Raw genomic sequence first — 27,790 nt, 5'->3', positions numbered from 1 at the left:
AGGGAGACTGGGGGCAACTTGTAACATTAAAAAAAAAGAAAAAATTCTTTCACAACTCAGAGACTACTACACTGAAAAAAACAAGTTATATTAACCCTCTGAAAGCCCACCTCAAAGTTCACATTATTGCTACAATATCTAATAATGTTACTTCAGTGTTTTTTTTTGCTATGTGGTTCTAATTCTTTTAGATGTCAGGGATTGTCTTCATTCAGAACAAAAGTCTCTGTTTATTTTTGCAGGACAAGGCTAATATTCTAAGATCTTAATTATTCAAATTGAGTTCAATGTAAAAAAAATATGAATATTGTACACCATTTCATATAACGTCATTATGCAGACTCCAGTGTCTCAGGTAGGAGGAAGTTCTGCTTCTAATAAAACAAATAAACAAACAAATAAAGAAAAAACCCCAGAAGAAATGACAGTGAACTATAGTTCATTTTGTGGACTGTGAACTTCAAAATTAAAAAATGTGACTTATGAACGTGTTTTTCTTCATTTTAATCTCTGTGAACTGAGCCTTGAGCTGGCTATTTTTAAGTTTGATCCTTCACTACACTGTTTCTCGTATTCTGAATTTTCTTTTAGGTACGAACACAATCTATGAGTGGCCCAGTCCTGTCGTAGAAGTCATGTGCAAATGGTCTGCTGTTGTCCGAATTCAGGTTTTTCCACAAATTGCTGTTTATTTAATTAGTTTGAAAACATTTTGACTAACTCAAAAAGTTTGTCTTTTTATTCTTTCATGCTTTTCTCATAAGTGAACACTTCCTGATGTATGGGGCAGGAAGCATAGATTGTATGAAAAAAAAAAAAACTGTAGAAAACTGTATGAAAAAAGTAAGCAAAAACTAAGACAAGAATATGAAAATGTTCCACATGAGACCAATTGTTTCTTTGTACCTTCCAGATGTCAAAAAAGTGCTGGTCAGGGTTAAAGGGGGTAAAGAAGCAATTCAGCTTAGCATGTTTTCTTAATCTCTGATGACGGACTCATTCGTACCAGCAGCCATTCACTTGTTGAACAGGTAGGCTGATCGTATTAAAGCTGAACTTTAAACACTGACTCTGATTTAAACTGCAAACTCTGATTCTCAATACTCCTCCGGCTCCAGTTAGAATTCATACTCCTGTTTGCATGTTTCTTCATCTTTGGAAAGTGTCGCCAAGCATCATACAAGCGCCTCACTAATGCTTGAATATATTGTGTTCAAAAACTTAATTTACATCTCTTCTTTAAATGTAACAAAGCACAAATAGACATGGAGAATAAAAACAGTCTCCGGAACATTTTAATTCAAAGAAAACATCATGCATGAAAGGATAAAAAATAGAAAGAGAAATAGAGAAACAGAAGACAAAAAGAGAAAATGAGTTAAAGTGACTTATTAAATTTAGATTTGCTTCGCTTAGACAACTAAGAAAACAAATAAATCACCCATGATGTTTCAATAGTTATAGATAGATAGATACTTCTGCTGCAGTCTGTCTGGTGTGCAGATGGTGAGGCAGTTTGTCTTATTACAGATACAGTGATGGAAACAACACCCAGCCTGACTGAGGCACCAAGAATAATTCGAGAGCTGATTTACACTTACGTTAAACACAAGAGGCTTTTCAGCAGCAGCGGTAACAAACATTGGGATGGGAATGTACACTCACCCCGCGCGCTACAACCCCTGATGCAAAGGCTACTGTCATCACACAGGGGAGTTAGCAACAATGTGTAGAAGCACGATGCTCCGCCTAACAGCAAATCAATATTCGTGGGTTAAAGTGTAAAGTGTGATTAATGTATCAACACTGTAATGTGGACAGCTCCCAGCAGCGGTTTTGAATGCTCGTTAATGTCATAGATCTATTTCTGGAAAGCTATTAGCATTTTCATAGTTCTGCAGGGGATGGAGCAGAATGAACGCTATTCTCTTTTGATACTGTACATGAATATTCACAAAGAATGGAGCCTCATTGACATTCAACAGAGACAATGTTTCGGCAACATGCATTGACAAAGCTCGATTTGCAATGATGTGTGTTTTCTGTGTGTGGATACACCACATTATACGCAGTGTTTGTGTGAGTGCAGGGAACTGTGAGTGTGTGCGTGCGCGCGTGTATGTGTGTGTGTGTGTGTGTAAAATATCGGGTTGATGATTACACTTATTACTAACTCAACTCTTTCTGCATTAAGGCATTAAGAGACTCTCTCTCAGCAGATCAAAACTTCACCACCAATCTGATCTCCAATTAATGTCACACTCTCTATTAAACACACCACAGACTCCATTAAACACAAATCTTCACCATAATTAATGTGGCATTTGCCTGACAGTAAATAATAATGAAAAAAACAAAGCCCTGTCAGTTTCTGAAAAAAAGAACATGGATGACCTCAATTTCCTGGCCAAACAAAACGTGAAAATGCAGCAATTCTCTTCTGTCTGTCCATGTATGACAACAGTCATTTGAATGATGAGACAGTTTAGAGCAGCAGAGAAGCATCTAAACAACTGATGAGTTACCTGCTGGTTGGAGCCCTCAGACAGGCCTATTCAACTAGTGGTTTGATTTTTCTATAGCCTGCAAGGGGCTGTCTGCAAATCAGGCTGGTATACAATATGTGTGATGAGATAAATAAAACTAAGTTACATATCTCAGAGCTCCTTTGACACATCTGAACCATAGACCGTATCATCTGAACCAATATGGTGGTGGTTATGCCTTTTTAGGTACACCTGCTCTGCACCTGCCATTGGCTCAGTCAGTACTCAGGGCCAGCGTGCCACAAAGAATCTCATGTTATCTAAGCTAACAACAAGCTTAAAAATGTCTCTTTGCAAGCTAAAGATACGTAAAGTGCTTTTTGTGCAATGAATGTATTGCTGTAATGAAATAATGAAGCATGAAGCAGTACTTCAGGTCAAATCAGGGCTAGTTTTCTGCCAGTCTTCCTGAAGTCTCGGAGGAATATATCTATTAACATTATACTTTCAGAGTTATTTGTATCCATTAATTGACAAAGTATTCTGTGTGGCCGACAAGCCCCCAGTGATTTTCCTATTTGGCCAACTTACTTTTAAAGTTGTTTTAAGACACCAAACCCTGATTCAGACGCTCATGACGTTTAAAAACTATTCACTTCTGGTATTAACATGCGATCACTGATCTGTATCCTGATATGTTATCTGGACTATGACATCTTATCATACATGTGTTATTAATAAACATTTTGGATTCTTCCTGCAATGTGTTTATAATGACTTGTATGTTAACCAGTTAAAAAGAAAGAGGAGAATATTTCTATTTTTGATGATGCATTTTGTACATACTACAGTGCAAACTTTTCTCCACAGGGGCCTCCAAAATCAACAAACTAGTAAAGTTCCTTGTGGCTTTAAAAGTAGATCTTCATACATGAAATTATAGTTTGTTTGTTTGTTTTTTTATTTAGCTATTTTTGTGAAAGTTTGACACTCTAAACTATGCAATTTTAACTGATCACATGAATTTACCATCAGGAACAGAGCTACCAGTAGATTGAATTTCCTCTCTTTCTGTTTATTTTTCCTCTACTTTGCTTTTACAAAATCTTTAAATCACTGCCAAATACATCCTTACTAAAACTTCACACAGTTACATACATACTTACATATTGTGATAAAGAAATAAAGTAATCTCTCAGGAAAGTTAAAATACCAACCTCAATCTGCTTGTGCCATACGTCCAGGTTCTTCCGTTGAGCTTTGGAGAAATGGTCCCATGCCTTTTGTTTGGAAGCAGCGTGAAAAACAGACACAATCTGTTCAACTGTGGAGAGGGAGAGAGAAAGAAAGAGGGAAGAAACAGGAGCAAATCAATGAGGTCAGTCGGGGAAAAAAACATATGTGTCAACAGTATGTATGTGTTTCAGACATGTGTAAAATACTAATACTTGTTTTTAAATAATTTACAGATATATTTATACATTTTTTACACTTACTTCACACTATGATAAAAAGATCACATGTCATGAACTCTTCTATCTCATATTTCAAATATATTGTCAGTTTTGGTGATATTACTACAGCAAAGTTCTCACATATGAAAAAGTTGTGTTGAACGGTGCATAGGATCAAAAACACTAAACCGTGAAGAAACTGTGTGGGATTCTTTGGTTCAATGGTGTTATACAATTTATAGAGGAGTGGGGTATACATGCAAGCAGAGGAGCATCAAACGTCTTTCACTTTTTTGTGGTTCTGTGCTCCATATCGTCGAGTGACATAATGATTTGAAATTCTTTTCACCTTTTAGCCTGCACACACTAATAATTAATATTCTGCCCAAGAGATTTTCACACAGCTCTTGTTATCTTAAAATGATGCAATTATTGGAGACACAGACACAAAAATGGTTGTTTTCTAATGAAATTGGTTCTAATAGTAGGGCCCACGAGAGATCCCTAATTGCTTAGAAAAAATGATAAAAGCTAAAACTGCTGCTGTACTTTTGAAATTGAAGATGAACTTGTATTATTGGAAAAGAATGCTCTGGTAATTATTGTTTTTGTATTGCAAGTTTAGCACTGTCAAATCATTGTCATGTTAATTTCTAAATATGGAGAACTTTAAATCGATGAAATCATCAATGAAAACATGAACAGCAAACATCTACTGGCATCAAATTGTATTTTATAATTGGCTTCAGTCTAAAGTTGCAGTTACAGTGTGAGGAGAAGCTGTTTTGTAGCATACAAGGATGTTAATTTCCCAGCGTATATTGCATTAAGGTTTTCAGAGTTTCTGACACTAGCAGATGGTCGGTTGACTCAAAGACAGATGAACAAAAAAAACAAAAACAAAAACAAAAAAACAATATATTGTTTTCCCAAAGGCAAAGGAATAAACTTTTAACCAAAGAAGTAACATTCTCTGTGTGACACAAAGCAATTATAGCTTATAGAAAAAAGTCATTTGAGATACAGGACATAATGTTAAAAATGTTTTCCAGGCAGAAGTGAAATTATAATGCAGTTGGATGCTGTGCATGTGAAGTCTCAGTCACCTCAGTCTGTAACAATAATGTAGATGTGATATGAGTGAATGTGGTAGGTATTGCTTGTCATGCAATAAGGCAACAAACAGCCCTCACCAACTATCATTTGTTCAAATGCACTTTTGTCAAATCTGGTTCATCCTAATATGGATTACAGAGGAGTGACTGGAAACAGGAGACAGAAGATGCAAGATACTCAGATCAAGTCTCAGAAAATATCCTGATATCATGGTATACGAAACTAGAAAACCATTTTAATTATCAGTTACAGCTAACTGCAGTGTCCACATTTTAAAATTCTATTCTGGGCCAGAAAAAACTGTTTTTGTATTCTTGTTTCACGTTAACTAGAGTTCAAATCAATGCTGAATGTTCACCAAATGAGTAAATGTCTGTTTATGGGTCACAGTGGCGAACTGTGACTATTAGAGCTGGGGCTTCAGTCTGGTCAAAACTTAGCCAGACAGCAGCAAAAATGCAGCAAAATTGAAAAAGATTTTACTGGAATAAGCAGCGGGCAGCTTGTTGTTTTAGTAAGTTATAATTAAGTCTGTGTTTGATATTAAGAGCTGTAATGATTCTGAGTTTCTGAGTTTGTCATTGTTAGGGGGCCAAGCCCGCGGGGACTGGGGAACGCGGATGCAAGCATACGCGTTTCCCAGTACCAGCGGTGCTGGGAACCCTATTGTTTTTGTTCTGGTTTTTATTATTATTATTCATCATCTTTTCTATTTTTATTCTTCCGTTGATAAAACTCATGCTGCAGCCTAAACCGTGCAAGTTTGGACGATGAAAATTTGAGGGTTGGCCCAGACCCCTGCAGGGACCTCAGACGCAAAAAACTGCACATGTCCGCCTGCAGGGGGCGCTATAATGAAGGACAACGCTTTTTGGCCTATAACTCCCACACCGTATGTCGCACATTCAAAAACCTTATATCCCCAAATTCCTTGAATGGAGCTGAGTCACTTTGTAATTGGCCACGCCCACTTCCGCCTAAATATTTTTTTCGCAAAATCGCGAAAACTGGCAAACCTGCTTTTTCGAACTCCTCCTAGGGATTTTGTTCGATCTGCACGAAAATTGGCCTGTATACTCTTCTGCTCGTCCTGACAAAAAGTTATCAAAAGAATTTTATTGGGTTGAAAATTCCGCGAATTATTAACGAACAAATTTCCGTAGCTAGCCGTAAAAATGGAAAATGTTGCATATCTCGGTCAAATTAAATCCTATCGACACCAAATCAGAGATCCTTGGTTGGCATGAGACTGGGAGCCTATGAGCTAAATTTGGCGAATGTTGGCTCCTAGGGGGCGCTAGAGATATGGGAAGTTTATATCTCTAGAACGGCTGCACCGATTTCTACGAAATTTGGTCCGTACGATGTAGGCCCGGTCCTGAGGCCATATCTTCAAGGGGGTCTTGACAGGTCAATGTGGGCGGGGCTTATTACAAGATAAACAAAAAATAATAATTTCTGCCAAAGTATAATACTTACGGTTTTGAAATTTTATGGGTACATGTAGAATAGGACTCGGATCCCGCCTACCGAAAATCGCGTTTGTGCTCCACTAGGTGGCGCTATAACGCATTTTTGCCTATAACTTCCACATTTTAAATGACACGTTAAAAAATCTTATATTGCCGTGTTCCCTAAATAGCGCTGGATTTTCTGACGTAGGCGCCGCCCACTTTCGCCGAAAATTCCCGTCGCTAAGTCGCTGCATGTCCGAAACCTACTTTTTAGAACTCCTCCTGCAGTTTAAGCGCCATCTGCGCCAAACTTTGCAGATACGATGTCTAGATGTGTCTGATCTAAAGTTATCAAAGGAATCGTTGAACGACAAAAAATTCGCTAATTATAACCGAACGATTTTTTGGCTAGCTCAAAAAACGCATGTTGTGTCATATTTCAGTCAAACTAAAGTCTTTTGACTTCAAACTTAACACGCTCGTTCCAGAGGTCATCCACAGACTCGGTGCCAAATTTGGTGCGGATCGGCCAATAGGGGGCGCTACAAACCCAACTAGGTGGCGCTATAATGCATTTTTGCCTATAACTTCCACATTTTAAATGACACGTTGAAAAATCTCACATTGCCGTGTTCCCTGAAAAGCGCTGGATTTTCTGACGTAGGCCACGCCCACTTTTGCCGCAAATTGCCGTCGCTAAGTCGCCACATGTGTAAAACCTACTTTTTCGAACTCCTCCTACAGTTTAAGCGCCATCTGCGCCAAACTTTGCACATACGATGTCTAGACGTGTCTGACGAAAAGTTATCAAAAGAATTGTTGCAGACCAAAAAATGCGCTAATTATAACCGAACGATTTTTTGGCTAGCTCAAAAAACGCATGTTGTGTCATATTTAGGTCAAACTAAAGTCTTTTGACTTCAACCTTAACACGCTCGTTCCAGAGGTCATCCACAGACGCTGTGCCAAATTTGGTGCGGATCGGCCAATAGGGGGCGCTACAAACCCAAAAACATCAGGTTTCCCAAAAGTTGCTCAGAGTCGTCCTAAATTCGCGGTGCATGATGTGGGTTCCCTCCTGAGGCGGACCGCAAAGTTACCTAATGATTGGTCATGAATACCGCAGCTCGGACGACGGCGCGCGTCCCCGCGATCGCCCCGAGCCCCGCGTCCCTCGGGGCCCGCGGCGGCGGGTTCCGAGGGCCGCTGGGACTGGGTCGCGCGGGGAGGCTTGGCCCCCGTTCATAACTGCTTGCAGTTCTAGTTATTTCTGTTTCAGTACCACACACACAGTTACATGTAGCATAGCTCTCCTGATCTATTATTTCTGTCTACCAACACAGCTCTGTCTGCTGTGCTGCACTGTTGGACTTAGCTTTAATAACAAAGATTCAAGTGTCTGAAAATAGTTTTCTAACAGACTCAGACAGACTTTCTAACGGACAAGCACAATTTCAGTCTCCAAAACAACACAGTCCTTTGCAGATCCTCCGCTACACTGCAAAAGACAGCCTTGAAAAAGGCAGTGCTATCAATATAGCCACCTAGCAACAGCAGCAGTCTTGTCTGCTTTGTCTCAAGCTAGAAATCGCTGTCCTTTGAGAAGACCTAAGGGGATAATTTCTGGTCCAACTGACTGAAGATCTAAATGTGATTGGTCCTGTCACTCTCTAAACAAACACACAGGCTGTGGCCGTCTGTTCCAGGGATGAAGTCTTAACTGATGAGTGAGTCAGATCTAATGTTTCTCTGCCTAGATACAACGACAGAAAAATCCTATTGGATAACTCTATTTTGCTGTTTTCAGGACAGTAACTATCTGAAGCAAGTTGATCGAAAATGATGTTGAAATTTATATTAGAAGAGAATAGCCTAATAATTAAAAGAAAAATAAATAAAATATAATATTTAAAATACTGATATGTTAGGCCTTCTCTGAAGGCCTAGAAGGCCCTCAGGGCTCCCCTTTGATGAGTCATAAGAAATCATTAATAATCTTTCAGAGAGAGAGTACATGCTCATAAAGGTTAAATTGTTAATATATATGTCAGGCAGTGAGTGTGTATTTTCAGAGCACTGTGCTTTTCTTTTCAGGATAACAGGCTTAGTTTTACATTGACAGACAGCTGATAGTTATAAACAGCTGATCAACTTACAGTGTAGGACTCGTCATATGTTATTGTAAATTTACAATGTTGTGTTCATCTTGTGCTCCTGCAGTGTTGAAGCAGCCTGTCTGAACTTCTCCAAGTCTGGGGAGGAGGCGGTGGGGGGGAAAACAACTCGCTTCAAACATAGACTGTGAGTTAAAAAAGATTTCAACCTATTTATTTTGCTGTCTGTGACTCCAACTCACTAGTTAGACTGCTGTATTCAGTTTTGCATGTGCAATTGCTGCATATTGTCCCTTTAAGGCTTTGAAAGTTTTTCATGCGAGATCCATAATTATCTAATGAAACTTACATGAAGGCGATGGGGTAGACCAAAGCAAATTAGAATACAGATGTATATACAGCCAATTCCTTTCTTATTAATTCAGTTACATGAGTTATTTCAAAGATGTAGTGCAACTAATGCAAATCATACTACTATCTTTAATGGACGAAGTGTTTTCAGCATAAAAGCCCTTTAAAGAAACCAACCAAGAAGCCAACAAAGTAATTAGAGGGGAATGAAAAAAATAATAATTTGTAGATATTCTGCTATTTGGCAGCTAATTGATGTTGATTTATAAATCTTTAATCCATTCACCTATATCAAATAGCAATGTAGACTTTTGTGATGGCTGCCAAGGCCAGTTAGGCATTGATCTAAAATCATAAATACTGCAGCATTCATAAGATGCCAAGATAACCTTTAATGATTTTTGCTGACTGGCTGCCTTCTTTGCTTCTCTATTATTCCTATTCATTTCTTCATCATGTTATTTTGGATGCTATCTTCTTAGAGGACACTGAACTCTACGTGTTATCTGAATAGATTCCCTCCATCCTTCAATGCAATAACATTACAGAACATGACGCTTTCTGCTGAACTCTGTGTATCATGTCACTATCACATAGTGTATCTTATCTGCTATTGATATGTTCAGGGTTTAGACTGCATCCTGCATCAGCTCCAAGCTAGATTATGGTGTGTTGATATTGCCATTCCCCTTCAAGGAGCCTGTTATGAATGTATATAGAGGCTTTTATATCGAACACTTCTGCCTCTGAAAAATGTATGTATATAAGTGTATATTAGATGTTGGTATTAATAACACATTTATTCCCAGATTGCTTCAATTTCATTGGTCAATGAGGAATGGAGGAGTAATGATTTGTGTAAGTCCTTGCAATCACCTCCTTTGTCTCTACAACATTACTTTCACCCTTTCTCATTGGTTCCACTGGGCACGGCACGTCTGCACCACAGTTCTGATCCATCCTTCACACAGCTCCAAGTCCTACCAGCAGTGTTACAGCAGTGGAGTGTTTTGCCCATCTGATCATGTTCATTTGCTCAAATTTTGCTGATTTGGTCCTCTTTACTTGTTTTTTTGTGCTTTTACCTTGAATAAGTACACTGCATAGTTAAATAATTTCTTTTTTTGTCTGTTTTTATGATTGTGAGTCTGCGTGGGGTCTTTTATTTTGAAAATTAACTTCAGTGGATTATCTATGGTGTTTCTGCGTCTGACTTTCCTTCCTGTCTGATCAATCTGCTCTATGCTGATTGATGTTGCATCTGTCAAAAGTAGACTTGGCGTGCAGTTGAAGCAGAGCAGACCAGTGAGCCGCTTCTGGGATGTACCAAGGTGCTGCTGGTGGAATCACAAGCATTGCGTAGAATGGTTGTACACAGCTCCGTAACACGACACAGCCATGCTCGGTGGAGTCAAGCCATTGGATGTGGTAATGTAACATAACAAAAACTCCAAAAAGAGGTCTGTACCATTCAGAATATATGTTCTGTGTATTTAAATATGTAAACAAAACTAAAAATATCAAAATGTGTACACATGAGGATTGTTTGTATCTATTCATTTACTATACAGTATTACTTTTACCTTGTGTTGTTGTTTTGTTTTTCTTTTGTTTAGTTTTTAAGAACTGTTTATGTCTGTGTCTGTCTACTGTACTGGCTGAAAAAATTAAATGAAAATGATTAGAGGAGGGTCTTAAGCTGGTAGAAGGAATATAAACCAATGTTTTAGTCAGCTCAAAACTTTTATTCAATTGATCCTATGATATTTTAATGTCCAAGGACATTATGTTTAAAACATGGAACTAATCCACTTTAAATTAATTAACAACTATGATAAGGGAACACAAAGATGAAAAATGGTTCATTTCCATTGGATTAGAATGAACAAAACTACTTAAGAAGGACTCTTGACTAGTTGAATGAGGCTAGAAACCATTCTTGTAGTTTGAGGAGACATCCATTAAAATAACTTCATTTGAGAACTAGCAAATTTAAGATTCCCAGTGTATTTGTAGCACTAATGCCCAACACTACAGGTGACCGATGCCTTGGTGTTGGCTGCAACCAGAAGGTGGCATACAGACTAAACTCAACACAGTGCACTCTTTCTTCCATGGAAGAAAGAAATTGTTGGAAAATTCAGACAACAGAGGAGGAGAATGGTTTAAGTGGGCATTTTTCCTCCTCCTCTCTGGAAGCACTGAGTGGTGAAACAATCCCTCTGGTGAGAGCGAAGCACCCAGGAGATCTCCCCTGTGTTTTTGATGGAAGGCAGTCAAGCCTAGCCAGACATGTCAGAAACGAGCTGTGGTCAGGGCCACGACACAGCCAGTGGTAGTAGCAACACTCCTGGTCAGGTTTTTCATTTTCCGTCCTAACAAGGACACAACCATAAGGTCTCATATTCCCTGACCAGTTAGCAGAAACAGGTGTGAAATGGGCAGTCAGCGCTTTATCAAATGGGGAAATGCCTTAGCAGGAGTGTCAGGTCTGAGACAGGCCAATGCTATTTTTCTACTGCATTCTACTCACTTTTGGTACCTCTACTTCGTTTTCCCCTTTATAGTACAGCTCTAATCAACTCTATTCACTTTTGGTACTGTTATGGATTAGTCAAGTCTAGGGGTTTTACTTAAAAGTGTTTGATAACCCTAACCTGGAGTGTTTCAAAGAGGGAAAACAGGACTGATTTTCATGAACAAAGGAGCAGTTGAGAGGTGGGTTAGCTTAGTAGAAGGCTAGCAGTTCTCAAACAAAAGTCTGTAATGTGTCTTCAGTTTTCCAAAAGCTGGTGCGTCTGTTGGCATCTCAGTACTCTGTCATTCAGCTGCCATGAGCTATTATTTCTCACTGAAAAACAGCCCAAAAGATTGCAGAACCTCTAAAGCCACTTTTAAAAGAACCTCTACTCCCTTTTCTACTGCAGGTAGATCCCCCTCATTGTAGGCAGAGTATTGTCATAGCGATGCTATTCCAGCAGTTGAGAGGGATTTTGGTTTTGAGAAGGTGCAACCTTGCAAACTGAAGCCTAAACTGTACATTTACTGCCAGACTAACAACTCCACTGCTCACATTTTCCTTAGCCCCACTGTATTCACCATCACTCTCTGCCACTTGCTCAACCATTTACGTGGAACCTCAGCAGAGGTGATGCCAAAAAAGGTACCTAGTACTAGGTACTATCCACAATGGAAAACAAAAGAAGAGTAAGTAGAGTAGAGTCAAGGTGAGATGGCACAAGCTGAGCTGTACCATGCCGTTCAAGGCTCAAGGTTACATTAATTGTCCTCTAGGGGATGTTTCTTTTGCAGCAAGCTTCACATAATGACATAATACAAAAGGACAACATCATTATCAACAACAATGAATAAATAACATAAGTAGTGCAAGGAAATGAAAATCCATACCAGGTAGGTAGTAGTAATGAATGAATAAAAGAAGCATGGAGTCTCAGTTCTTTGAACATATGCCCTGAAAACATATGAAAAGGCAGCCTGAGGGCAACAGCTCAGACTCCCACTGGAGTCGGTGGTCATGGCATACAGTGTTAGCCCTCTTAAGGACCTTCCTGTTATAAATGATCAAAAGCCTAGTCTGACTCCTCTGTGAGATCTTACTGACAGATTTAAGAAGATTTCCAAGTCTATTCCTAGTAGACAGAGGTAAGGTTACAGGTTTCCAACCAAGCAATAATACAGAAGGTTAAAACAGACTTCATAAAACTTTTAAAAGACGCATCATCCCAGTAGAAATGTTCATTTTTCTCAGGAAAAAAAAGTCTTTGCTGGACCCTTTTCAAAATAGTGTCAACATGGGATTCAAAACATATTTTATTATCAAGAACAACATCTAAATATTTGTAAGTCTCAACAATATCATTACCTTTTTATATCAGCTGGCAGTGAGCTTAGTGGTGACTTCCTGAAATCAATAACTATATGGAACCATGGCTTAAGAGTAGTGCCAATATAGAACTCCTCTGATGGTGACCTCATGCTTGTGGGATTTTGGGGCAGGAAATGTTGTCAGCCTTTCAGGTAGAGGAAGAGATAGAACCATGCAAGATTGTTTAGGTGATACTGTCGGTCCATGACATCCAGTTACAACTTAAGAAAGGTGTGCAACATCTTCACAAAGCCCGTCTCTGCAACACAAAGTATTTAAGTATCAAGTGTGAACCAACCCTAACCGTTCTTAAGCCTCAAGTATGGCATGACGGGGGTTGCCATCTTGTTTTTTTGCTACCAGAACATGCGCTGGTCAATGACAAACTGACCGTGATTTGCGTGGTGCTTGGTTTCAGCTTGTCAGCACAGCAGGAAATAATAGCAACCTGCCTGGACACAAAGTTTGACAGTTTACGAGACTCATTTGGAAACTGCACACACAATGGTGACCACTTGGTTGTGATCTTTCTTGTATTCCAACTAAACAGTCCGATAAAATATTTTCTGAAAACATTTTAGGTGGTAAATACATCCACTATTTTATATGGTACACTACACAATAGTATGTTACCCCAGATGCCTATTAGATGTCTACTTAAACCACAATTTAATTGATTGTTCAAGGCAGGGGTATGATTGAATGTAGCTAATATTCATCTAGACCTTGTCTAAAGGCAAAATTGTGTTTAATTGTTCTGAACAGCCACACTGGAATGCTGGGTAAAAAGCCAACTGTCGTAGAGAGGCCAGAGTTAGAATGATTATTTATAGGGGGAAAATGCCACACAGTGTCTCCTCTCCTGGACATTAATAGTGTTGCACAGAGTTGTTGACATGGAAAGGATCTAAAATGCTTGTGTAAAGACTGAAAAACACAGCTTGAGAGAGAAGTTCAAACCGCGTATACTTCTCACCCCTACACAGATGGCTAATGATTGTGCTCGATGGGTTGTCAGTTTTGAAAAGTTACAAAAATTGTCGAGTATAGTTCCCCAAACTCAAATGCTGGAAAGGTGTGGGTGGAGGAAGTTTATCCAACAAGCACTATAGTTGGAGCACCTTTACAATTGTTTTGCAACATTTTTCTGTTTTTACAAGCAGATTGAATACCAGTAACAGATACAAATAATCTGTATTTTGTGTGCGTATTTGCTAAACATGTATATTAACAGAGGTAAATTGTAGCATTTGCAGATGTTGGGGGAGAACTGATGTAAACATGCAGAGACAAAGTCAACAACAAATAAAACACATCACTGAGGATTAATTTCATGATAATTATCAACAAATATAGGCATTTGTATACATTCACAGCTGGCTTTTACACTTCAGAGATGCAAACAACAATTAATTGGGTAAAAACAGCAATGAAAGAAGAGCAGCACATGAGCCGCAACCAGCCATGTGCTGAGTCATATGTTGCTATGGCATTCAGTATATTGGCTATTTACAAAAAAGACAAAAATCAAAACATGTACAATGTTGGGAGCTTTTCAATAATGGCGATTCTATCCAAGGTGAAAGAAGTGTGAATACCTATAATAATAATGTGTCCTTGGATGGCAGTCAAGGGCTCTGACAAAAGCAGAACCTGGTAAATATGGATGTGTCTTTTGTTCACAGGTGTGCTGTGTAAAACTGCCTCATGGGAGACCAATCTCAGTGTTGACATTTGCATGGGTGGAACCACGGTGAGTGAAAGACAAACTCATGAATAGAAATAAGTGTTTGTATGGATTATTGTGTTGGATGTGGATGGCCTTTAATGAGAGAGAAACACGGAAAGAAAGCGAGTGAGGGTGACTGACAAAGAGAAATAGAGGCATACAATGAGAAAGAAGCAAAGAAAGAGAAAGTCCTAGGAGGCTGTAACCTCCTTCAATCTGCCCTTTAGAAACCAATACAACATATGTAGATATCAATACAAGCAAGCTTATAAATATGCAACAAACAGAGCACCACAGTAATGGCTTGATCTCAAGTGACAGATCCTTACTATTGTTGTTTTCTGCTATTCAACCAACCATTCATAGTTTGTTGTGCTCCTTGTAATGTCAAACATGTTGAATACACTGTGATGAATCAGATAAAATGGAAAAGAGAACATAGCTCCATCAAACTTCAGTACTTTCCCCCTTAAATCTGTTATTTTTTCAGCCTTATTGCTGAAACATATTAGGTATGACAGAAATACACTCTTAGGCGTTAGAAAATGAAGATGCTGGTTTGGATTAAAGATCAGCAGACTTTGAGGCAATAAACAAACGCGGTCGGCATCTTTCAAACATGCAGCCAGATCAGCTGGATGCCGGTGACCGCCCAAGGACAGGAGGAGAGTGGATAAGAGCCATGCTACAGCTGGGAACTGAGGCTGCTTCTAGATAATGTATGGTCAGGAAAATGAAATGGAAGAGGTGGGACTCAAGTTGGCCAGACAATGGGAAACCAGAGACTTTTGTGACTACACTGATGCTCTACAGCATCCTGGATCGTGTTGTTGCACCTGAGGGGTGGACTGACTCTGAGCTGACAGGACGCAAAACACAAGACTCTGGGAGTAGGAGGGACAAGGACTCTGTTTTACATCAATGATGCTTCGTGCTTAAACACAGTCAAACTTGATGGACACTGTTGTCTACGTGTACATGTGTATAAGTATTTACTTTGTTTTATATTTTCACCTGATTCCATTCTGCATATAAACTGTAACTTGACTGGTTGGCAGAGACATACAACTGTGAGGCAGTAAATCTTTTTGGCTGATCTGTTTTATACAACCATCGACAGCTGACTTCTCACGCTTCTTACCGGAACACTAGGGGCCGCAAGTGAAAACCAACTGCTTCAGTTTAAAATCTTGTTTTGGCTAAAACAACATGTGTGGGGGCTATGTTAATAGCAGTTGGGGTAGCATTGCATTAGGTGCTTCACCATCTGTTGCCTTGGGGGGGCCTGCACTCTACTGATTGGACTCTGCTAGTGCTTGCTTAAATTAAAATATTTTGATCATAAATATAATCCATTTTTCATCACAAGATGAATCAAGTTTATATTTATCTCACAGTAAGTCTTAACAGGTTCTGCTCCTCTCAGAACACGTGTCCTGCACAAATATCTTATTTTTTTCATCATTAATGTAAAGTACTGCTTGCTTTCTTACTGTATGTGTGTATGTGCATGTGGGGAAAAGACAAAGCCCTTGTGTGTGCTGGTAAGTGTGAAAATGTGTGGGTTAGAGCGTATTTATGTCATGGTATTTCTCTCTGGGTATTTGAGCATTTGATATGCCGTGTATAGAGCGGTGACCTGTGATAAAACGGCAGACTGCAGAGTGTCATGGGAATTACTGCAGCGTAATGTGGTCGATTGCACCTGTTACCCAAGTATAGCACTAACTGAATGGTAAATTCTGTAGGATTCTCTGGGGGCTGTGACACAGGATAAATTGTTTACTGAGAGCATGTGTGTGTGATCCAGTGAGATGCACATGCTCCTTAACCTGGAAACTCTAATGTCCTGTTCCTGTGACTGGTGGCAGAGAGCCAGAGCCAGTTAAGATACAATTTGCTTACTCAAGACCTTGTAAGATTTTGGTCAAGCCTTTGTCATGAGTTTAGTATTTCAGGAGTTAGATTAGAGATACAACAAAATACAATATTACTTAAAATCATGAGGGAAAAATTAGTTGGCAAATGTACAGTATGTCCCCTGATGTGATGCTAAACATGCTGGACTCAGGAACCCAGACAGGGGGTTTAACAGACATTAAATGTGATCAAAGCTTTCATCACAGTTGTCCTGAGTTTCCCGTTTTACATGTGGATGTACTGTGTAGAGAGACATTACTGGTGCATGAGCTGAAATCAAAGATCCTTTTATTTTTCCCCCAAATGGCTCAGCCTGCTCAAATTTCTCATTTCAAAGGCTTGTTCATTAATATTAAGTATATCCCCAGTAATTTCAGTGTGATTTTTTTTTTTTTATCCATGTTTTTCGGGGTATGGTGCAACAGTTGTGCAATAATTACATCTCCCGTTGAGGGACATAGCCAACATTAGGACCATTTTGTGTTTTGATGACCTTGAAATAAAAATATTTGCATGTTTTCTTTTAAATCACAGCTTGACTACTGTTGTTGTCTCTACTCATGACCCACTCAGACAAATGGTCTCCTGTTGATTAATTAATAAAGCTATTAACCAAATCTAAAATGTTGTGATCACTTTGTGCCTATTCTCCTGTGAGTTTTTGAATGATTTTAATAAAAGTGTGAGTAAGAGGGGTCTTTAAAATCCCTAAAAATACCTTGTATTCAAAGGCCATGTAATGGTGTGTTTGTATTTCTCTCATTGTATGTTTTTATACAGTATCTTCATTATTCCTTAAATATATGTACTGCTCTTTTCTTGTAATTTAATAGTACTAGATATTTATTTTGCTTTGTAAATCACTTTGTGACCTTGTTTTGAAAGGGCGCTTCATTTAAAAAGGAATGATGTCGCTTTTTGCAAAGAATCTTTCAGTGAGTTATTGTTGTTCGTAACCTTGTATAATTCATTTGCAGGTAAATGTGTGTGAGAGTGGCAGAAGGGAATGTGAACTGCAATGCCTGGTGTATGTTACATTACATTTAAGAGTGTAAATTGCAATTAAAAACTTTTATAAAAGACTCATATTAAAGGGATTGTTCTGATTATTTGAAATGGGGTTGTATGAGGTGCCTATCAATAGTTATCAGTTATCAGTAGTTAATAATTACCTGCAATGTTGGCACACTACCCGCTTGGAGAAGCAGTAGACATACCAGTGTATTGCTTTACCTCGCTGTCAGAAAACCTGTTCTGATGGTAAACTGCTGTTATAAACCATTTAGATTCCATTAGCAAAATCTGTAATTTTACCTCGCAGTCGGTTAGCTCATTCATGATCTATTTTAGATATGCATACATATATAGACAGAGCCTTCTGTCCATACTCATTCTGTACGCATTTCGTCCAGATTTCTGCACATTTTCTGAAAACTCACAGATATGGATGAAATGAAGCGGTACCTGCAGAGGTTGTGGGGCAGTACAGCAGAGCAGCTGTCAAGCGAGACACGACCACAGGATATGACAAAAATTTTAAAAATCCTTCAGAACTGGAAATGATGTTTGTCCTCAATTAGTGAAAAGAATCCTTGGTCCACATGTCATGATGTATTTAATGGCCACAGGAGTTATATTATTGTCAGAAACCTGACTCTTCTTCTTTGGGGTAACTTTTGAGTTTGAGCAGCGCCCTCTAGAGGGTTTAATATCTATTCCAATGTACAGGATGCATGTAAGTATGTGAACTGTGATGTTATACCATTTAAAATGTATGTATCTATTTTTGTATGTAGAGGGAGCATAGAAGACTCTTTATTGTGTGACTTTTGGGAACACAAATAGCATGGCAGTGGTAGAGCAGCAACTCCTGTGTTCTGTGAGGTAAAATTGCTGATTTTCCCAAAAGAGTCTGGTTGAGTGAGAGAGTCTGGTTGAGCGAGAGAGAGTGGGTTTGGCTTATATAACTGGTAGTTTCCAGTCAGTGGATCGATTAGTTTTCCACAAACTTACTTCTCCAAACAGGGGTCATGTCGACTGCTATCCACTGTAGGGAACACTGACTATCAATAAGAGACTCATACAACCCAATTAATCCGAACTATCTCTTTAACCATTAACACGACTAGAGCCATCCTGAAACTACGTACACATGCACTGTGTGACTGATCAGAGAGGACTCACACTGTGCCAGTATGGCGGCCATTGCAGTCTTGAACTTCTCTTTGGCCTCTTCCATCTCCTTCTCGTGCTGACTCTTCTCGCTCATCAGCCGGCGGATGTGGCTGTTGGATGACTGGATCATGGAGTAGAAGTTGTTGGCATTCCTGCGGTTGACTTCACCTCGTTCCAGCCAGGTCAAGAGCACACGTACTGATTCAGGAAACTTATTGTCATCTGGAGAGGAAGGGGAGGAGACGAGGTGGAAAGAGCAACACTTTTGGTCAGTATGAGCATGACAGGATACAAAGAAAATTCCCCTCAGAATATTTACTGTTATCTGGGCAAGAGTAGTGTGAAGGAGAAAGAAGTCTACATAAGAAAGGTTTAAAAAAAAAAAGTGCTGCACTTACAAACTCTCAGTCATTTGACGAAGGTAGGAGGAAAGCAGAGAAAGAAATGTGGCCAAAATCGATACCACACAAGCACAATAACAGAACAGCCTCTGCCAGCTAAAGTTTTGCCTAGCCAATAAAGGGACTTAAGGAACGAGTTAGGGTCACTGAAAGAAAGGAAAAGCTGCCACTGCAAATTTACTCTGGAACCATTTGATGATCAGGGGCATGCAGAAGGCAACAAGTTCAGCATCGACCAAAATGAGATAAACATTTCAAATACAAAAGCACAATACAAAACAAGAAAAAGCAGCAAAAGTCATCTCAATGTTCAGCTCAACAACTGATCGATATTATAAAGTGTTACCCTTTCAGTTCAAATCCAAGCTCTATATTTATATGGAGCTGAAATTACATTTAATTAATGTTTGAGCATTATTTCAACGTTTATACAAGCTGTCTTAGCGATTTCTATTTGAGCTGTATGCAGGGCTGTTCACGGGTCACACACACAGGAGCGTCTGGAAAGAAAGAATGAGGACATGAAGATGATGAGATGAAAATAACTTCAAGAACTTCCTGTCATCTTGGGAGGAAAAGAATAGGATGGATTAAACAAATGATTGAGGAGAGAAATTAGCATATCTATACTCCAAACATGAAAAGAGCAAGAGGTTAAAAAGGAGGAACACTTTTGGTAAAAATCAATCAGTTCATGTCTTTCCTATAAATATCTTTGGTAAACAACCCCTTGCCAAATGTCTACAGAGAAGGTGAGCACCGTGCTACATAGCCGCTGTTTACAAAGCGCGGGTTGTTTAGCAGTGCTCCTGCTTTGTCTGGTGAATAATCAGATGATGTCAGGAGACTTTATTGATTTCTATTGTTGTTATTCCGCTGTGGTTGTCCTGTCCTCCTCTGCCTCCCAGTGCTGCTCACAAGTCAGAGGAGCAGAGGAGAGAATGTGCTCCCACACACAGACGTCAGCACACAACACACTGCCTCAGACCTCCACCATACACATGCAGAGCGGTGCACATGCATCGTGAGCACACACATAAACATTACTTAGTGTCTTTACAGGTTGAGCAGCTGGGGAGGTTTATATTTATTTAAGTCGGGTTCTGCAGATGCTCTCAATTTTTCTGTGTCGCTCTCAACCACACACACTCGTACATTCACACACACAGTGGGGTCCATCAGATGGCTTGCCTGAATGATGATCTATCACAGCTACAGATATTGAATCAAGGTGTTATCTCATGAATCCCTGTGGCGCCCCTGTTTGTTTATAGGCAGACTCAGGTCTCATAATACACGGGCCCCTGCGGTGGAATTATTAATAGACAATCTGAAGGAATATTAGTGGTATTCGATCACTGACAATGGCCAGAGGCCAGAGAGATTGGGATTCTCATTTAATGGGTCTTCAGCTGTGGCATTACCTGAACATAAATACACAAACTCAAATAGAAGAATGCATTACCTTGGCTTATGAGAAATAAATACCCAATTAGGAAACTTCTTGCCTCTTTGTTTCTCTGCATTTTTCTTTTTATCCATAAGTCAGAGCTACTGTGACAAGGAACAGATGGCACAGTCACTTTAAACTTGCAGAAAACCACACAGAAGACAACAGTTTTACCAGACAATAAGATACTATTTTGCTGCAAGGTGTGACAATGCATAAACACAGCCAAACTCAAGAGACTCTGAACAGCTGTCAGACAAAGACACAAATCTATGACACATCTCAGTGAACAGTGCTGCTTTTCCACTGATGGACGCCCTGGTTGATTAGTTGGTAGAGTGCGCACCCCATGTACTGAGGCTGTGAGTCCTCAGCAGCAGCTGCTGCTCTTTGCTGCATGTCATTCTCCCTACTCTGTCTCCCCCTTTTCTGTCCTCACTTCTGCTGTCCTATCAATTAAAGGGCATGAAAACCCAATATTTTTTTAAAGAAATCTTCCACAGACTTTTCTCAATTAGGCTTTTATTTCTTAGTTCAAACAGATTAAAAATGTGTGAACTGAACAATGAAAAAAAGTTGGTCCAATAGTTACCATAAACTGAGAATGATGGGGAAAAAACAACATTCCAGATCTTGTGCTATTTTAGGGTGAGTGCCTACCTAACTTTAATATTGTAGTAAAGAGGGAAGGGTAAGGACTGAAATGTCACCAGGGACCAAGAAGGAATCTCCTGCCACTGATCTTTGATTGCATTAAGAATCCACAAGGCTCAACAAGATATTCTCACATCACAGAGGCCCCTTCAGCCCATCCTCTCCTTATATGTGCTTTGAACACTGATCAAACCTATACTCAACCACACAGAGCATTTCAATATTTCAAGTTATAGTACAACTCCTTAAAGTCAAGCAAATGATTAACAAGTATCAAGACATTTTGAATCCTCAGTAGGAAGCATAAGTATAAAACACTCAAGTGAGATAAAAGTCTGCAGACACTAAGGAACACTTGATGAAAGTCAAGTTTGATTACTGTCGGAGCTGGCTCTGAGTAAATTTGGAATCAACTTAAACATATTTTCATCCCTGAATGGGAGTCCATATTTGAATGTTCTGCAGTGACTTGCTCAGCTGCAGTCACTTCTTTTTCCATGATGTAGTGATAAAGAAAGCAAACAAATATTGCAATCAAATCAAAATATTGAATTGCAATACTTAAGAATTGCTATACATATCTTATTGGTAGACAAGTATCATGATAGTATTGACTTGGGAGATAAATGTATCATCCCAGGCCTATTAGAAATCACGTTAAAATCACATATCTCCCATCATAAAATCTTCTGGGTGGTTCATTTGCTCTCACACCAGAAAAAAATCAGAAGCGGACCGAGACCCATCCTTTGAAGCAGACTTGGTCTGCTTTAGGGACGCACCGATACTGATACCAGCATCAGGTATCGGTCCGATACTGTCCTCACATACTTGTACTCAAAAAACTACTCCGATACCACACACCCGATACCATGTCACGAAGAGTAGCTGCTCGATACAAGAAAACATCTAAAGAACTGCCACGATGTGGAGTTCAAGGCATTTGTTGATGCTTACCCTCTTTTTTTGGATGCACTGTCATCAACATCATCCACCAATGACCGCAGCAACTTTGGAAACTGTCCATAAAATTCCACGTAAGTCCATGTAGAACTCAAATAAATGCACAGAGTGCAGCTGCAGGCCGCAGCCAGCTGCTGTCCAATAAGTCCTGGCGGGTGTAAACTAGTTGAGTACCTCAGCTAATTAATCCAAAGACAAAGAAAAAACACTGCCGCCACCAGTCTGAAACCATCTTGTCTTCGTAATAAGCTGCTACAACTTCTCTTTGTGAACTTAGTCAACAAAATAGCCTGACAGCACAGGACATGCAACTTCACTCTTTGAGGTCCACAGCAGGGTAAACAAAACTGTTGCACACATGGTACCACACTCATACCTGTCCCCCTTAAACAATGATAGGTAGGAACTAATTAGCTCTTAAACAAGATGGACATGAAGAAGAAACTTAAATACTACACATGTAAATGTTAAATTAAAATACTAGGCAAAATGCTGTAAATAATAATGAAATAATTATCATATATAACACCATTTATAATAGTAAACTTAATTCTGCCAGTCCATAATAATGTTGTGAAATTATTATACTGAAATATATCATATACACAGTAAACTGCACAGCTTAATACGGAACACAGATGTAATGTGTATAGTTAACTATGGTTACACTTGTAGCAGAAAACAGCAACAGTGATTTGTTACATTTAGAAAGTGAACATCCAATGACAATAAAACATGTTTTAAAAGTTATTGTAAGAACTTTAATGGCATTATTAAGTTCTTGTATCGGTACTTGGTATTGGCAAGTACCCAAATGTAAGTACTTGTACTTGTACTCATCCCTAGTCTGTTTATTTAGTCAGCACCAGGGTTCCAGTGACAGCTTTCACACCAGTACAAATGAACCACACTAACTGGGCAAACAGACCATGGTTCCTTTTAACTGAGCTGAACGGGTAAGGTGTAAAAGTACCCCAGGCACACTCAGTGTGCATTCACATTTCATGTTTGTCTACCAACCTTTGATCTTGTCTCCGAGCTCACTGCACTCGTGCTCAGAGTAATGGATGATGGGAGGAGGGGAGGGCGGACGGAGGCGATCCTCCTCCATCTTACGCCGGTGCCTCTCCTCTCTGGCCAACATGCGTTGCCGACACTCCCACTCATAGAGGTCGTCTCTGGCCTGGGCGAAGTCCACGTGGAGGCGGCCAGAGTCTTTTTTGTCTGTGCTGGAGCCCAAACGAATACGGTAACCTGGGGAGAGGAAGGAGAAGGAGAAGGAGACAAATTAAGCAAAAAGATGAAGTCTCAGGGAAAAGATAGACTGTAGAGATAGCGAGAAAACAGAAGACAGCTGAGACATTTTATTGATTGGATGAGAGTGGCAACAGGGTGCAATATCAATTTCTATCAACAGCTACTCTGATTCAGACGTACAGTAGATAGACAGAGATAAGCTTAGACAGAATAACAAGAACAGGCAGGTATACAAAGACAGGAAGACAAAAGGGTGCATTCACACACACACACACATATGTGCCTATACAAACGGGTATCTGACAAGGTTAAATTGCTCATCCTGTCATTCACTTTATAGGAAAGAACAAACTGATCTATACATCCTCTTAATTCTCTTGTTGTGTCCTGTAATTGCAGCTACACTCCAGGTGTGTAGACAGACAAAAGCTGAGCAAGTCACTTGAGCTTTTTGCTCTGTATGTTCAACAGTGTGAGAAACTAATTACGGTGATAGCCCTGAATCACCCCACAGCCTCCCACCTGACACTCATAGCTCATTCCTCTGCCTGTGTGTGGGTGTGAAGTGCAGTCACACTCGTTTTGTTAATTGATTAGTCTGAATGATCTGTGAGAGCCTGGGGTGTTTACAGTACAACTGTGCAGTCAAAAACCAGGAAACTAGCTCAGCAAAGCCCTCAGCTGCATAGATATGGCATAGATAGCTTGTATCGTCCATGGTTCACAGTCATCGCCCAATGAGTCCTCTATAATCACAATTTAAAAGCCTTCTGTATCAGATCTTGAGCTCCCCGATATGGCGGACAGGCAGACGTGCATAAAATTGTGAACAAATCTACTTTTCTGTGTCTATGCTTGGCCAGCCTTCCCTCCAAATACATATGAACGCACACACTCCCATCAGAAGAAAAGGGAGAGAAGTTGGATGTCAGCATGAGCAGAAGAAAGACACGAGTGTGAGTTTTGGGTTGTTTCTCAAGTCTGCCCTCCCTGCTCAAGGCTCTCCGTCTGCTTCAATATTTCATAAAGGGAGACCTCAGAGTGCCAAGGCTGCTGTAATGTGTATCTGAGTGTGTGTACATTTGTGCATTTTGGGAGAAGAGGCCATGGTGTTCTGAAAGTAGTATTTATGAGAAAGCTACACAGGTCTGTCACCTCACTAATATATGGACTTATAGCTCCTTTCTTACTGTAGGGAAGAGGTAGATGAAATCACACACACGCACGCACGCATGCACACACACACACACACACACACACACACACACACACACACACACACACACACACACACACATTAAATAATGCAGAGGGTATTATTGCAGTGGCTGGTGTTTTAAATGAGCTTTGTGAAGAGGGAATATATGGCCGGCTATTCACATAGAGAGATTTAAGGCATCTGAGCAGGAGAAGCTGCTGGCTGGAGATAAAAAAAAAAAATAAAAAAAAAATCATAAGCCGGTGTCACTTGACGAACGGAGAGACTTCTTCTCCTTCTCCTTCAGCCGTTAAAGCAGCAGGCTGAAGGCTTTTAAATGTGAGCAAATTCATTTTTCTGGCGGTGTAACCCTGTGACTAATATTTATAAAAGCAGGTGATACTGTGAGTCAAGGGGCACAGAACTAAGTCAGTTATTGAATAATAGAGAAATTGTTAGACTACTTGTCAGTCTAGTAGAGACACGGTCTATTCTGATTCTACCTGCATGTAGATATTATAAGACTATTAATAATATAAGGTTGTCAAAAGTTTTGATACTTTCTTCACACCACATTTGAAACAGCACAATATCTGTTTATCATAGTATCATGTTTGTCCAGACTCAAAAAACATTTACTGAAGACTTTGAAGGTACTGAGTGTAACTGAAGTTAGCACTATACGTGTTTGATGCCAGTGAATAATTTCCAGTAAGAAACATGATGTCTTCTTATTTTTACAGGAGTACAGACGAGTGATAGAAAGCTGAACATAATGCCATAATGTGAAAGCCAAAAACACAATGTCAGCAGAGGCATAAAAAAAAAAAATTATCAAGGCAGATGTACATTAAATCACAAACGCGGTAGTGACCTTTACTTTTAACCACAAAATTCTAATCACTTCATTCTTGAGTCTGAGTGAATATTTGTGACAGTCATTGACATTGACATTGCACTCACAAGAAAGGATGGATGGACGGACTAACGGACTAATGGACAACCCAAGGTCCAGCCATGGCTGTTGCCAGTGTGAAGATATAAATGTATATAAAATCTTTTGTGTATATTTTGTGTGTCTAGGACTTTATTTTTTGATATGGTATCTCAAGAGATATTGAGCATTTTTTAATACTAGTATTGCATCAAAGTTTAAAATTCTGTTATTTGGGGAACATTTATGTAATATAAAGGAGATATTCCACATGCTTGGTTATAAGGTCTAACACTGTCAGGGCCTCACAAATTTATTATTTGACATAATGGTCAGTTCAGATTGAAAGCACATTTTAGAAGAAGAAGAAATTGCCCTAGGGGTGGCAAATTGGGGTGAGAATGTGTTCCTTGTGAGCTGAAAATGCTTCAACTTCTGCAAAAAGTTTGTGCCTATGACTCTAAATGTTGGAGCCATGTATTTGATTTCTGTTCAAAATGTAATATTCCCAAGGGGCAGCGGCACCAAACTCATTATAATGCATGCATGTAAAATTGGTGGTTTGCAGGTTGGGTTGCTTGTAGGGTTGTCAAAAGTATTCATAATCAATAAATATCGACACTGAATATTTGAAATGCTCTCAATATTTTCAATATTTTTCTCAGTATTGATATTCTGGTACCAGCCGCACTTTCTCACTCTTTCTCCTCTCAAACTGTGAATTGACACACACCGCTGCAGTGCCCACATAGTCCCACCTCTTCTTGCTTACTCATAGTGGTGTCTTCTTCTTGTCACTCGTCTCATTTGCTATATCCGTTGTCCTGTTATAGCCTTGTTATGTCTTTCTTTAAATAAAAATCTAAAATTTTCTGTCCTCAATGTTCGATCAGTTTTTCCCAGTAGAATCAAACATGGTCACGATTATCAATATTTTTCAAAGTATTGTATCGAAATTAGAAAGTACAGTATCATGACAACACTACTTGTGTGTGGGTCGTTGATTAACAGACATTTTTTGAGCAGATCGGCTCTCATAATGGGTTGACTGGGTGCAGGTCTTAAAAAAACCTCTGACACATGTATCACTACAGTTTGTGCTTATTAACTCATTATTTACTACAAGAGTAGAAAACAGGTTTTAGTTCAGTTTTAGCTCCAGTTCCTTCGTTACTTTATGCTGTTTACTGTTCTTCATTATTAACGAGTAGGTCAGCTCAGTGTTAATTATTGATGGTAAAATACCCTCTGGTCCTGGTGAGTGGGCAGACTATTAAACCAAACTACATTTTAAACACAGGTGTTTTATGGCAGGGCCGTATCACTGAATCACACCATCACTAAGATGCTTTCATGATTCACTGTGATCTACAGGCACAATTGGCACACATGTCATTTACTCAGTAGCATCATTAACTACCCTTTGGCAAAGTGTTGCCACAGACAAACGTATCGACTGGTCAGCACTACAGGGCTTGTTTTCACTCCACAGACGGAAAGTGAAGTATGCAGTTCAGACCACTGAGCAAGGGCAGAGAATTATCCTTTTCTCCTTTAAGTTTCTGGTGCTGGTGGAGGCTGTTGATAGTGAAAACAACAGTAAGCAAGTTGAAGAAAGGCTCAGTAGTCATCTCCTTCTCAGCCAGACAAGGCTAACTAAACCATTTCACTGTGAATCTTTTTGTCATTGTGAACGCTGCTCTCCAACACAGTGAGTAAAGTAATTTAAACACAGCAATTACACAGCGGTAGTCTCATGTTCTGTGATGAAAGGTAAATTAGAAGTTACCTGGATGTAATTCAAGCTATTTGAGTATGTGAGCAGTGCACAGTCGCTCTGGATGAGTAAATGGAAGAATGTAAACACTTATTGAGGGGAATATAATTAAAGCATAACACAGCCTGATCACGTGCCAATACATCTGCCTAGTGTTGAGATTGTGGTAACAACAGGTGGGAAAAAAAACTACAAAAACCTATGCTGCAGGTATCTTCAGCATGTTGGTAATTAACACCTTACAGCTTCATCCACTTACACACATTCACACCTCAGGGATGATAATGAGGGAGACGTGGGATTGAAGCAGTGACTTTCCATTCATATGCATACAGTTCTAACCTTCACCCCCTGACCTGTTAAACTGCAGCTAATTTATTCCATTGACACAATGATGAATTCATGTAACAAGTGTAGAACAGAATGTATCAAGACCATGAATACATGACATACCACTGAAAAACAGAGAAA

The 27,790-nt window shown here is 39.4% G+C and overlaps 1 protein-coding gene across 2 annotated transcripts in view; it reads right to left on the bottom strand.

Moving 5' to 3' along the window:
- Window positions 1-27,790, bottom strand: part of LOC146327129 (ecto-NOX disulfide-thiol exchanger 2-like) — a 274,197-nt gene that overhangs the window by 44,355 nt on the left and 202,052 nt on the right. For both annotated transcript variants that reach the window (XM_084719578.1, XM_084719579.1), the window contains exons 6-8: window positions 23,174-23,407; window positions 18,695-18,907; window positions 3,704-3,810 (exon numbers count right to left, since the gene is read on the bottom strand). In XM_084719578.1, coding sequence (XP_084575704.1) covers window positions 3,704-3,810; window positions 18,695-18,907; window positions 23,174-23,407 — 554 coding nt within the window. The remainder of the gene's footprint in view (window positions 1-3,703; window positions 3,811-18,694; window positions 18,908-23,173; window positions 23,408-27,790) is intronic.

The sequence above is a fragment of the Lutjanus erythropterus genome, chromosome 5, assembly GCF_056507025.1.
Source record: "Lutjanus erythropterus isolate fLutEry1 chromosome 5, fLutEry1.hap2, whole genome shotgun sequence".
Lineage (NCBI taxonomy): Eukaryota > Metazoa > Chordata > Actinopteri > Lutjaniformes > Lutjanidae > Lutjanus > Lutjanus erythropterus.
This window is presented reverse-complemented; position numbering and strand designations above follow the sequence as displayed.